At 40.6% G+C, this 14,400-nt stretch overlaps 1 protein-coding gene across 2 annotated transcripts in view; it reads left to right on the plus strand.

Moving 5' to 3' along the window:
• The first annotated feature begins 253 nt into the window (after window positions 1-253).
• Window positions 254-14,400, plus strand: part of PRKCD (protein kinase C, delta) — a 29,375-nt gene continuing 15,228 nt past the window's right edge. For both annotated transcript variants that reach the window (XM_010180066.1, XM_010180067.1), the window contains exons 1-3: window positions 254-369; window positions 3,971-4,170; window positions 6,972-7,032. In XM_010180066.1, the coding sequence (XP_010178368.1) occupies window positions 255-369; window positions 3,971-4,170; window positions 6,972-7,032 (376 nt within the window). In that variant the 5' untranslated portion in view covers window position 254. The remainder of the gene's footprint in view (window positions 370-3,970; window positions 4,171-6,971; window positions 7,033-14,400) is intronic.

The following is a 14,400-nucleotide window of genomic DNA, read 5'->3' on the forward strand; positions in this document are numbered from 1 at the left end:
ATGTGGCCTTCACGTGATTTGGCCATCAGAAATGAGGAAGATGGTGGGATTATTCAAAATGTATTCTACATGGTTGTACCAGGCTCATGGTCTCAAAGCCACATTCAAGACTTGCAAACTTGAGAGAATGGGTTCTATCAGCCACGATGGCTGCTGAGAAATGTGTATCGCTTTCTTATCAGTCTCAGACCAGGCATGTTATTCCGTGATGTTTATTTACTTCTTTCCACTTAGGTTGTGTATCTCAGTGAGCAATGGCCCCCTTCTTACGGATATCTTTCAACTCATTTGAGCTGGGACCTATGGAGAATCAAGAGGAACAACTACAGCCTTTCTGTGCTATCAAGATGAAGGAAGCGTTGACTACAGGTGAGGTTACAAATGATGATGCTTTTCTGAATATAGGTAAGTCTTTGAGAAATACTGCAATCCCTCTCAGTCTGTGAATGGTAATGAGTCCTGCCGTTTCCGTTACGCCAAGCACTTCAACGTGAGCTTTTCTTTCAGAATGGGAGAAATAACAACTAGTTTTGTCTAAATCCCCACCTTAAAATGAGATTTATTTGTGCTTTCTTGTCCTGCAGCCACAGTGCTCAGCACTTGGTAGGGTGAAGTCCAAGATTTCTGGTTTCTTACTTCACTATCAACACACAAATAATCACTAAGTATGTGGTGAAGCAGCTGAAATGTCACTTGCATGGGTTAAGGGGAGTTGTGAATTTTGCATGACAAAGGTTTGAAAATACAAAATAAGACATTGTTCTCTCCAGTTCTGCAAGCGACAGGCTGCACTTCCAAGAGCTCTGCAGGGGAGAGAGTGCCATGAAGAGGGATCTGAACTGCAGCGGGTTGGAGAAAGCCATCCTCAAGCACAGAGTAGTAAATGACCTTTATTGACTTGGAGGATAGGTACTTATGAGAACTGTAGTTTGGTTTTTGTTGTAGTAACTGAGACATTTTGGCAGAATTATTTGCTTGGAAAGACTTGTACCCAAGGTCTTGTTAGGACGTCTCTATTCAGCAGGGCCTCAGACTTCAAAGATTGCTTCTTTACAGACACTGGCCCAAAGGTTTATAATATTTTGTGACATTTAGCTAGAATACATCACTGTAGCCAAACAGGATGAGAGGGAATTGCCATACTGGGTTAGACCACAGCCATCCAATCCTGCATTATGGCTCTAGGGCTTCCCAGAACATCAAAGGAGGCAGGAAAGGGTGAATTTTCTTCTTTCTCACAACATGATCAGGCATTCCCCGTATCGCTGAGGTAAAAGCTGCATTTAGAGTTTAAACACAAGGCGTCTTCCAGAAAATGTTGTCATAAGGCAAATGCGTTGAGCTCCAAAGAAGCAGTTTTCTGGTCCGTAGGGAGAACCTCTGAAGGCACCGTCTTGGAAGTGTTGCAGCTGCCAGAATGTGTGGAGAGGTGGAAGTGGTCTAAATATTTCCACTTTTTTGTTGTGGTTTTTTGGGTTTTTTTCCCCCAGCCGTCTCCTTTTGTAACCTAGAATTGTCCCAGCATTTCTCCTCTTTGCTTGCATGTGTCTTTGAAGTACTAAGAAATGGTGGCAGAGGGTGAACCTTGGAGCTGATAGGGGTAATCAGGAAAAGAAACTGATGCTCCCATTATCAAGACAAAATGTGGAACAACTTTTGCTGCATTTGCATGCTAAAACATGACTAAGGAAAAGCTTATTGTATAGGAAGAAGAAAATCATTTGCCTAATGTTTAGGCATTAAGCCAATCTGTAAACATGTAAAATGTTTTGAAGCCAGTAGCGTTAGCAGAGAAACAAAGGAGGCCTGAATACAGGAGTGGTGAGAATGGTGTTCTTCTGAAAGGCTGCTCTTTGCTGACACTTGCACATTCATTTGCAGGCAGGCGGTGTGTTCCACGACAAATCTCAATTAGTACGATTTTAATTACAAAACCAGCATGGCCAGGGTGGAAGTTGTAGCAGTAATTCACATTACTTCTTTCAGTTTTACATAGGATAAAAATGTTTATAGTAACTGATCAAAGCAGATATTACTTGGGACATGGGAATAGGAAGAGTCCTGTGAAGAGACTGAGATAGTTCTCTCCCCCTCTAAGAATCCCGCAAAGAGTGTTACCAACTCTTCTATAAACTGCTGGTGCTTCTGAATTATTGTCAAGGGTTCTGCAAATAAGTGCAATTTCTCATATTCCCAAGGATGCCTCCTAAAGCGTGCCTTTTTGGTGAAGGAGTCTGGCTTTAGCAATCCAAAAAGTAGGCTAGTGTAAAAGCCTTTCTGTGCAGACAGCTTGCTTGTAATTCTCCCTCACTTTTATTGTTCGTCCTAATAATCCCTAAATTGTGTTATGTTTGAGCTTTCCCTGTACATTCCCACCATAATATTTTGAAATTCTTCCATAGTTAACAGTATCAAGCAGAGAGGGCTCTGGAAGTAGGTTTGCACTGCTAAGCATTTTTTTCTTCTGCAGAGCTCCGCAGATTAAAGGTAAAAGCTTTTGATTGAGTAGAGGAGGTATGCTCAAGTTTTCTTTGAGATGGAGGAGAACCTCAGGTGGCTGCTTGTGAGCGTTTCAGAATGCCCTTTGGCAGGCTGAGGTCTGCTTGTCAAAGCTGTAATTCCTAATGCTGTTGTTGGCAGGCATTCCCCAATAAAGAAGTACAAGGACGCTATTTGCTACTCTCGTTTGGATAGCTCAGCACAATTGAGTGGAGTGCGTTGAGCAAGTTATTAATGATAAACACGAACTTTGCCTTGAGATTCCAGGAAGATTTTTAAACAATCAGTACCTAATTCTTCCTTTGTCAAAGTGAATGGAAATTCTATTCCAAATTTTAGGACCACATGCTTAGGGGAAAAATGGATCATTCAGAGCTGAAAAGGTACTTAGAAAGCACTTTTATTGCAGCAAATGATCTTGATAAATAGCAGAAATTGTGCAGAATGTACAAAATTATATTAATTACTTAAGCGCAGGTGGGGAATAATTGGCTCGGTAGCAAATCACAGAGGAAAACTGGCACCATGTGCCAGAGTCACAGTGAAGAGCTGGATGCGGGTGCTCGTTGAGGCAGTATCATTTTGGAAACATTGGTGGGACTACTAAGACCCAGATTTAGAAATACGCTAAAGCTCATTATAGATTGTGCAATAACCAGCTATTTTCTGCTCCTGAGGTAAGGACAGGAAGAAATTAGCTTAAATGGTAGCAAGAGAGACTGAAGCTGTGCATAAGGAAAAAAAAATTCATCTAAGAAGAATAGTGAAGCACCATAAAACTCCTAAGGAAGAAGTCTGCAGAGACAAAAAAAAGGACCTTTTTGAGGGTCCTTTCAGCCTTTTCCTTACTCTTTAACTACACAAGGTTTGCGTGTGCTAGAGAGGATAGATAAGGCCTTGTCATATCCTTTAAAAAGCAGCAATCATGGCAGAGAGTGAGTACAATGCCAAGGAGAGTGACTTATGAATAGAAGTGAAATGTTGGGATAACTCGGAAGTAGATTAATGAAATGTCGAGCTTTTAATCTCTCAGCCACGGGTTTCAATTTAAACTCGGTCAGTGTAAGATGTATCTCAGTTTATCTTACAGCAGCAGGTATTCACTATGATCAGACAGCACCTCATGGAGACTGATACCAGAAAGCAGCCGTGCAAATAACCCTTCTCGAGCTGTGACTGACTAAGCCAGCTTCTGAATTCCAGAGTGGGATTTGTCCCTCCTGGTCTCTCTGGCTGCACATTAACACCTTCACTGCCCTTGTGTGCTGTGTTGGTCAGGGTGCGCGCTGCCTTCACAGTCATGAATGTTTGAACTATTTAAACTTGGTGTACCAACCACAGTACAAGAAGTTGTAAGTTGACTTTTTTTGTTTCAGTTCAAGAATTCTCTCTTTTGTTTTCTTTTATGGAGTTTAAGTACTAGGTCTACATTATTTGATCTTACAGACTGTCCTTTTTTTGTGGCTTTCAGAGAGAGGAAAAACTCTAGTTCAGAAGAAACCTACCATGTATCCAGAATGGAAATCCACTTTTGACGCCCACATTTATGAAGGAAGGGTGATTCAGATTGTTCTCATGAAAGCAGCAGAAGAGCCGTTATCTGAAGTGACTGTAGGTGTGTCGGTCCTGGCAGAGCGGTGCAAGAAAGGCAATGGCAAAGCAGAATTCTGGGTAAGGATAAAGATTGTTTCTTAAACTTGCTGGCCTCCTTAAATTTCAGTCAAGCTGAACGGATGCCTTAGGCTTTTTAAACTATGAGCGTTCGATCCCTTTAGCATGTCTGGTGGGGCTTGTAAGACAGTTATTTTAGCAGCATTTTTAAAGCAGATAATGCACAATCAAAGTTCAAGAAATTGAAAATATTACCCATGGCATTAGTGTTTGAAATAATGGCATATATCACTTTGAGCATCTACTTTATAAAGCTTGGCAGTTTTTATAACAAATAGCAGATATTTAAAATGGATTTTATCATTGCAATGTATCTAGAGAAAAAGAAAGGTAAAGCTTATTCCAAGGCAATTCTTCTTAGAATTTCAATTTTTTTTAAAATTTATGTTTACAATAAATTTCAGTAGGCTTCATAGTACTATAATGAGAATCCTTTAATCCCCGTCTTTGTCATCTTGATACTTTTTCTTGCCCCTGTGTCCCAAACAGTTTTTCATATGTGAAGTCATGGGGTATGGCATCTTGCAGGATGTAGTTTGCTGAGTACAATTCTGAGTCAAAGTGAAAAATACAACAGGGGAAGTAAAGTTAGGGTTTCACATTGTTTTAAAATTAGATATACACATTTAGTGTAAATGCCAGTTGTTATTACTAGTTGTCAAACTACATAAAACTACATATTAATTTCATACTGTAAACCTCAAATAAATATAAAATTTAAAATACAAAGTATTTTTTGTTTTGTACATCTAGAGAGAGGGGAAAGCAAACGGATGGACTTAGAGGATAGGGAATGGAAACGTGTTTCTTCCCAGTGCTACAGGCGGGGCAGGCGTGCCCTCCCCCCAGTAACTGCTCCACCTTCCTAGGTGCCCTTGCAAAACAGGTATGATGTTCTACAAGGGGAACCGAACAAGGAGCGAGAAGGCAACTCACCTAGCTCGGAGGCACCGCCAAGGCTCAATCAGAGGAAGCCACGCATAAAAACGGCTTCAAGTAAGAGAGACAGACGGGTCCTTGTCATAGGGGACTCGCTTCTGAAGGAAGTGGAAGGTCCCATGTGCAGACAAGACCCACTCCTCAGGGAAGTCTGCTGCCTCCCAGGAGCCAGGGTCAGGGACATTAAAAGACAACTCCCTACCCTAGTTAAACCCTCTGACTGCTACCCGTTGATGGCCTTTCAGGTAGGCAGTGATGAGATTACAGCAAGTAGTTTGAGAACAATAAAGAGTGATTTCAAGGGCTTGGGATGGCTGGTTAACAGTTCGGGAGCACGAGTAGTGTTCTGCTCTATCCCACCAGTTGCAGGGAGATCTGAGGCAGTAAACAGAAAAAGCCAACAGATCAACGCCTGGCTCAGAGACTGGTGCCACTGTAGTGCTCTGGGTACCCAGCCCCCTGAGTGGGAAAACGGATGGGAAGCACAGTGAAGCCCCTATAATCCATGAGGAGATCCTGCTACACCACTTAGATATACACAAGTCTATGGGGCCAGATGGGATCCACCCCAGGGTCCTGAGGGAGCTGGCAGAAGTGCTCACCAAGCCACTTTCCATCATTTACCAGCAGTCCTGGCTGACTGGGGAGGTCCCAGTTGACTGGAGGCTTGCAAACGTGGCAACCATCTACAGGAAGACCCAGGGAACTCCAGAGCTGTCAGTCTGACCTCGGTGCCAGGGAAGGTGATGGAACAAATCATCCTGAGTGCATCACACGGCACATGCAGGACAACCAAGCGACCAGGCCCAGTCAGCATGGGTTCAGGAAGGGCAGGTCCTGCTTGACTGATCTGATCTCCTTTTATGACGAGGTGACCTGCTTGGTGGACGAGGGGAAGGCTGTGGACGTTGTCTACCTGGACTTTAGTAAGGCCTTTGACACCGTCTCCCACAGCATCCTCCTGGAGAAGCTGCTGGGCATGGCTTGGACGGGGACAGACTTTGCTGGGTCAAAAACTGGCTGGATGGGAGCACAGAGAGTTGTGGTGAATGGAGCTAAACCCAGTTGGTGACCAGTCACAGGCGGTGTTCCCCAAGGCTCTCAGGTCCATTTTTTGCTGTAAATGGCAGGATTTTACTCCGAGTATGTGCAAATTTATCTATCTAACCAAGCAGACTGCAGAATTGTGGTTTTCTTTCCTTTTTTTCTTTTTTTCTTCCTCCCGAGTTGAATTTACTGTTGACCCAGGGATACTTTGCTGTGTGTTGAAGTGAAGACTGAATCAGACTCTTCTATGCCTAATAGCTTCTTCCCTTTTAAGGAGACAGCAGTGTAAGAATTAGCGGCTGCTTTCTGAGCACAGGAACTAACCTCAGCTATTGGCTTAAAAGGCATTTGGTCTGTAGAATTTGCCACAGGAACCACATGTAATAGTGGGGGGAGTAAAATAAATTTTGATGATACCACTGTATTTTTGTTATAAGCAACAATATTTTATGGTTTGTACTCTAAATAACCATATGAAAGATTGTATAGACCTTTTAAAACCGGGTTCCTGTGCAGATCAAGTTTAATAATAGCAAAAACAGCAGCCAACAAACTTCTTTGCAGAACTGGGAAAGTAACGTGCAAAACCAATGTGAACTTTGTGCTGAACTTCTGAGTAGACATCAAAGCAACGCAACGTACCAGTAAAAGCAAGAGAATAAAAGCCCCTGGTTCAGCTGCAGCAGTGAGATGGAGGAGTGTTGTGATCCAATAGTCATTGAATATTATACTTTGATTCCCTAGAAAGAACTATTTAAATTTCTGAGAGTTTCAGTCAACCACATACTTCACTGTTGGTATCTTTCTTTCCATAGCTTGACCTACAACCTCAGGGGAAGGTGCTGATGGCTGTGCAGTATTTTTTGGAAGATACAGGTAAAATCAACTGTTTGTTTTCAGTCAGTTATGTAAAAATAAAACTTTTTTCTTACCATTCCTTTTGTAGAACACAGGATGTAGGTCACAAAAAACATCATCTGGTTTACTGAGTAGAATTTTCTGGTTTTATTAATTTGTTTTATAGGGGTTTTTTGTTATATGGAGTCATGGCTGCATTTTTTAATTTCTAATGGCCTTTCTGCCCTGTATTGCTATTGCATTTAGCCACTTTTGGGTCTTTAATATATCTGTCCTCATGTTTTGATGTGATAGACAAAATATCAGTTCATTTTTAGGTTCAAAGAAGTTAAGTCTCTTGTTCTAGCTTATTTGAAGAACTTTTTTGTGGATTGGGGAACTGGCTGTGAGTTTTGTGTGATTTAGATATCATATTCACTAACCATTTAAATAAGTGAATGCTTAATGGTTAAAATGCAAATATAATCAATGTTCTGCCATGTCACTTTAAAAAGTGAAGCACCTCTGTGTCAGAAATCTACACACACTATTTGAAGAAGAAGCTAGGAGGTAAGAGAAGATAGTTAATTAGGAGAGGGAAAGATTTACGTACAGTAATAAAAACAAACATTTTGGTAGGGATTTGTGTATCTGTGGAATTCTTTCCTAGAGGAAATGATGTAAACCTCAAACTTGCTTAGCTGGTAGTTAAAACTTTCCCATGTGAGAAGTCACGAAGCCATTATTTATTGGGAATTGAACTGATCTGCCATATTAGCCTGTTGGTCTTAGACAGTTAAATACTATGTGCTTGTAATTAATAACTGAAAGAGTGAGCAGTAAGTTTTCAAGCATTGGTGTTTTGGGGTTTTGTTTTGGCCAGATACAGACATGGAACATAGTTCTGCTCTCACATAACAAGTTAATCATGAAGGTACTATACATTTCTTTACCTTATGTGCGGTTTGTGTAGCAGTTCCTAGAAAAGCTGCTAAAGATAGAATGGGCTATGTGGTAGGTGACATTTCAGAGCTCATATTTTATCTTTGCAATGGCAAAAAACCAGCTCATATACTCGTTATTTTGGTCTCCTTTATGAAAAGTTAACTCTTTAAAGCAAAATTTAAAAAAAAAAGTGTGACCAAAGAGCCTGTAAATTAGAGTGTTTCTCTGAAGATCAACAGTTCTCTGCTTATCCCCCAGTAATATTCTGGTTTGTATTCTGACTGTCGTGAGCCTTTATATTAGAAAACCTTCATCTTGGTCTTGGTCATGGCTTTCCTGTGCAAAGCAGTTTCATGGGGCAGTGGGATTATGAGAATCTATCTATTTAATGAGACATATAGAAATCCAGTTGTCCAGAAAACGTAAAGGTTTCTGAACCTAAACTGTACAAACCCAACTTCAGTATTCTCAGTTACTTATTTGATGAGGCTGAAGCATATTTCCTCCTCTCCACACAGACATGAGGAACAGTAGAGATGACATAAGTGAAAACCTTCCATTATTTCCTGTTAGCTGTTAGTAGGGAGGTAAAATACTTATGTGCTCCAAGCACTAAAATAATTGTACTTAGTAACTGATCAAAATAATTTAAAAGTAAATACAACATTATTGCAGTTCTTTTCATTGCCTTTATTAGGGATTGCAGATGGTATTGGATGAAGCCTAAATACCAAAAAGAACAGTAAGCTGTGCAATCATACTTTAATTGGAAAGTTGAGCAGTATGTCAAGGCTGTTGTTAGACCTTCTACTTTGCATCAAGAGATTTACACATCTTTCAGGACACTTATACATCCACATTTTGTGAAGGAAAGTCACTCAATCTGATAGTTGCAGTGCTCACATCGAGCATCAATACTTTTGAACATACTGATCCTCCTTAAAATTATAGACTTCCCTCACACCTCTATCTGTATATTGCTAGACAGGCAAACATTGAATGATTTTTGGCTCATTATTGCACTGCTGTATATGTCTTCTCTAGTTAAATTAGCAGTTTCTAGTGTTAGAGTTGAGAAGTTTGTTAGCGCGTTACATGGATGTTTGTATGAACTGCCATTCTTCACGTTGCTAAGACCCTTAGTTAATAGTTGATAGCTCAGCGACAGTCCACATTCCTCCCTTGTGCAATTACCATTTTGTTTTCTCTCTGATGTGCTTTTCCATACAGAAGTGTATGGTAGCTGTATTTCTAAGATACCAAAAAAGACTTGCTCTGAAACTGGTATTTCACTTGTTCCCTAGTTTATTTGAAGGTATTGCTACCATTAGTATGTTTGAGTTATAGGTGATACCTGTTGTTTGACAATCTCCAAACACTTTGCAAATGTGATTAATTCTTTCTTGGGCTTGTTCTGCAAACTAAAACTGCTATTTTTAAACCCTTCTTTGGAAGTAGCAAACACTCTGCCATCTTTAGATAAAGCTGCTTTTCTCTGCTTTGATGGTAGGCAGCGGTATTGAGAAGGAAGTGTGTTATTGCTCCGCTGCCAGATTTATTATTAGAGAACAATTTTCATGGAATAAACAGGTATTAAAAGTTGCTCCATGGTAGGCTACACCAAGACATCTTACTTGTATATTCTTCTTGCCTGGGCAGTTAATTTAGGGCTATGTATGAAACGTGTTCCCAGTCTTAGAGGGGATTTTTGTTTCTAGTCACTGTAAAACAGGGACTGCAGAGCCTTGGCTTAGATCTGTCAAAGAACTTCCTTGTCTTCTGTTGTGTGACTTGGAAATAAATTTGTGCTAGAAGTTAAAAGTTTCTCTCCTGATGTGTGAAACACGAGAACAAGGTGCTGACGCCTGTTTTCATTTCAAAAGTTGTGTTCTTTCTGCCCTTCCCTCTCTCTTGTAGTATTGAGACTGTGTTATAATTTTGTAAAGCAGCTTTAGTTTTAATAGGTGGGAGTTGCAATATGTTTAATGCTTGAAGATCTTTGCTTATTCAAATGTAGTTAATGACCTTATTGAGTGAGAAAACCCAGGATCACAGTGGTGGCTCGTGGTGCTGCTGAGCATCTTGTGCGGTGCTGGCAGCTTTGGAGGCTGTGGCAGTGTTTGTGTCTTGGTTTTGAATTTGGATTGCTGTGTTGCTTGCTTCAGCTTCCTGAAGAAAGGCTTAGTGAATTCTTTCCGTAAAATGCTATTAGGTGTATCAGAAGGTGAGTAATTTCCATGTGAACTTTTGATACCTCAAATGTCTGAATTCTGGGAGAACAATGTGAACCAGAGAGCTGCATATATTTTGAATATGTTTTTCTCTGTGTGTGTTGAGATGAGTGTTGGGGAAGCATGAGATGTTAGAATTTTTCTTACTATTTTTCATGGAGGTCTCAGGTAAATAACAGATTTGCTATCAATCTGCATATTGTATGGGGCTAAATTATGATTTGAAGTAAGTTTCTGTATGGATGTGGTGTGTTGAGGAAGGAATTGCCACATTATGAGTAAATAATAATGATGAGGGCTAAAAAGTCAGAACTGGACCGTATAATTGTAAATGGGGAAGCTGGTATGATTTAATAATTTAACTGAGAAAATACTATTGCTGGAAATGTCGCAGATGTGTTAGTTATTCAGTGGCACCTAGCATCTGCTTTAATCTGCATATAAAAGTACTAGGCATGAATTTAATAAAAACATTTTTCTGGCCTGATTTTCTTTAAAAAAATCTAATATTTGCAGTTATAGTAATTTCACAAACACAAAGTTGGCAGTACATGTGGTTTGTGTAGAGCAGAGAAAATTTGGTATCGTTTATATGTTCACAAGAACTTTGACTCAGATGCTGTACTTTTAAAGGTTGGTTTTACTGTGCCTTTGTAATTTACAAAATAAGAAAGAGAACTTGTTTTCCAGTTATTCCTTGTTTTACCACAACAGACAAGATATCAGGTAGCTGTGCAGAACTGTTAACCAAAACACACATTGAAATTAAAAATAAAAGTACTCTGTACAGCTGTGCACCGACTGTTAGCACAGCAGCTCTGCAAATGGTGGAAGCACTATGACTATAGCGTAGTCGTGGGGGTTTTTTTGCCTGGACTGAAAGGCAGGGCTTGTTAAAACTCTGGTATTTTGTTTTAGCACTTCTCTAAAAGCCTGTCGAGTTCAGTGAATGCCTATGAACGCCTTGTTCAGTGGCAGCAGAGCAGCGCACCTCGGTGCTCCGGTCGTAGCAGCAGCAGGGGCTGGCTCAGGGGCCTAGGCAGCGCTTCATCCATGCATTCAGAGGAGCAGGCAAGAAGTCTGTGTCCCAGGTGTGTCCCAATCTCTGCGCAGAGCAGAGCACAGCACCGCATAACATACTTGTAGTTTTTTCTTACAGTAGAAATATGTACACTATCACATTTAGTACACGTAACTTTTCATAAGGGTGCTACTAAGGGTTTGTAACACTGTTTTTTGACTGCTCATGCTAAAGTGTGCAGTATAAATTCTCGGGGCAGTGATAAGCAATTTGAGATTATGTGCCAGCTTTAAGAGCAAATATTATTGACTCATACAATAGCAAATTATTGGTATTGTTACTTCAATGTCAGTAGTGTAAAATCTAAAAGTACTGAGAATGGAGGGCATCTAAAAAAATACATAGCAATATTAATAGTCTGCCTGTAAACAAAACGTTGTGGTGATCGCAGAAACCCAAAATGACTTCACATAGTGAGTTCATGTTACAGAAGTGTTTACTTCTGGGAAACTTGTATTTCTGTAAATAGCTTGTTGGGATTTTTTGTACAGAAAATCTGTAAAGCAGTCTTCTCCAGGAGCAGGTTAAAGAGCAGCTTTCCTGAGACAGTTCATACAAGGGAATTCTCCTTTGTGAGGAATAAGCTTTCCTTTTTTTAATGATTGCTCTGTGAGATTAATGTTTTTCTTGACCTGAAGACACACTTAACTTTCAAACAAAGCCAAGTGCAAAGCAGTAGAAAAGCAGAAGGGGACATTGAACATGAGTAGGTTTTGTCATTATAAACAAGTTCCAGGCAAATCTCAACTTGAGCAGCCAGTTAACTCAGAAAATGTTCTGCCTGTCCCTGTTTGAAGTGAAGTCCCAGTTCTCGGTTTCTGACAGTAGCACTGTTTTCTTTCCTCTGTTCACAAACAGAACTGTGAAATGAGCAAGGTAAAATGAAAAAAAGAACGCTGAAGATGACAAATATTTTTTCTGTTCTTTCTGTTAAAAAATCTAGTTGGGCTGTTCTGGAGGTTGTTTGCTTTTGTCCTTGAACCTTTGAGATTCAGTTGAGATAATTTGACATCTCGCCTTGAGGTTTATTGTGGTTCAAAAGGCCATGTTGTTTTAGCAAATGTTTTTCAGACTGTGGGTTGCATGTTATGTCAGTGGCTGTAAGGACTGTGAAATATTCAGGAGTGGCACCACAATTAAATAGCGTATACAATGGTACATTGACAGCACTTCTGGAGAGCTGCACTGTCAATTCACAGGCGCGCTTAGCGGTTCCTTAATGAATATACAGCACGGAGGAGTTCAGATCAGCTGTGGGTTTTGAGAAGGGACCTTGAAATACATGAACAGTGTGTCAGGGATAAATATTAACCACAGCTCTCAATAGAGGAAATAGATTATATTTAATGGTGTGTGCTGGGTCCAACATGATTAATTCCAGGTCCAGGCAGAGGTCACCGGGATTCTAGTTGCTGATTCAGCTGTTTTGTATATGACTGTTTCCGAGCGTGTGCTAGCTGAGGACAGGCGTTTCATCTGTGGAAATCCTGGCTTGCTTGGAGGGGAAGCAAAGGCTTTTTCTTTGTGAGTCTTCTTCCCCCCATCCTCCTTCCCCTGCACCCATACAGTTGTTGGGAAATTCACTTCCTTGCAAGTCTTAATTCTCTCTGCATCTTTGAGGTGAAGCCTTTATTCCCCAGTTGAGTCCATGGTTGGATGAACTTCTTAAAACTTCTGGACCAAACACATTAAAGGAAATGTACACATTAAAGATCACTTGTTAAACACACACGCAGTAAATTGAAACGAACTATGCTATCATTTCAGAGCCATCTATCTCAACTTCAGGTGCACATGAATTACAGCTGCTGTCCAAACCTCTCAGCTTCTTTGGAAGCATACAAAAATGTTTTTAGCTATACTTTGATATACTGGTTGGTTTTGGCAAAGGTATTTAATGAGGCAGCTGGTTGTGAAGACTCTGTGCTCCCACATGCAGATTTAGAAGTTTTGCTGGATTCTTCACTGTTAAAGTACGTTTAGTATGTTTAAGGAAGGTGGCCTTTTGTTTTGTTTTGCCTTCTTTTTTTTTCTTTGTACAAACAAAGTTATTATTTTATTAATTACTCTCTCAAAAAATGGATGCCAGTCTAATGTATTTCTGTTAAGGTTGATGTCAGTGTCCCAGGCAGGGAGGAAACACCACAAGTTCCCAAATCCTGATCACGTTTTGTCAGAGAATTCTGCACACAGTATCAGCAATACTGAATTGCTACAAACATTTCAGCATGAGGAAAGGCTGTGTCCTGTTCACCTGGTGAATCCTGTTAGTTCCTTAATAAAAAGCCGGTTTGCTTGTTTCACTTGTTTAACAGACTTTAGGGAGGCTTTTGTCCCTTAACCTGCTCTGTCGCAGGTGATCTCCTGAGAATACATGCTATAAGGCAACACGCCTTTCTCTGCTTTATCGCTATTACTGATAAAATCATCTCTATGAAGGCATCTGTTTCATGCAGCGATATGAAATATTACCAGCTCTCAACAACGGTGTTTTCTTTGCATGCGCGTTTCGGTGTGTGGTTTCCCTGGAGCATTTGAGGAGCAGTGGGTGAGGTCTGTGTATCTGCTCTGCAGGGTTAAAGAGAGAGAGTTCTGTTTGCAGACCTCGACAACCTGAAGTGCAGCAGCGAGTTTCTGTGGGGTGAACTCAGTAGCCTGTTTGAGCTGCAGAAATGAATTCTGTTCCTGGAGGAGAAGAGGTAACTCAGTGGTGTACATCGTGCCTGGGTGTTGTAATGCCTGCTGTGAGCTCTTTTCGGGTGAGGCAGGATGGATTTCTCTCTGAGCCAGATGGCCAGTTTCTCAGAAGAGCACATATATAATACCTAGTGGCAAAATCCAGGGACCTTTTTTGATCTTTCTTTTCACTAATATGCTTAATCTTTCCTTAATCTCTGAGCAGACATTGTCCCTTCTGTTCTAAGACAGTACATGCTGATGCAGCCTGGCTGCTGTTGGCCGTCATTGATAAATTCGTTCAGGACACTTGAAATGGTATCAAATGATAGATTGGATTCCAGTTTCAGCAGCCTGTTGGAGTAGCAGTGGTGGTAGCCAGCTAATAAAATTACAAAATCCAAGTGCAGGTAGCAACAAGAAAAACAGAGCTCCTGGGTAACTTTGTCATAAGCTCAGGCACTGTGGTTAGTG

This window comes from Mesitornis unicolor, unplaced genomic scaffold (genome assembly GCF_000695765.1).
Source record: "Mesitornis unicolor isolate BGI_N332 unplaced genomic scaffold, ASM69576v1 scaffold21722, whole genome shotgun sequence".
In the NCBI taxonomy this organism is placed as follows: domain Eukaryota; kingdom Metazoa; phylum Chordata; class Aves; order Mesitornithiformes; family Mesitornithidae; genus Mesitornis; species Mesitornis unicolor.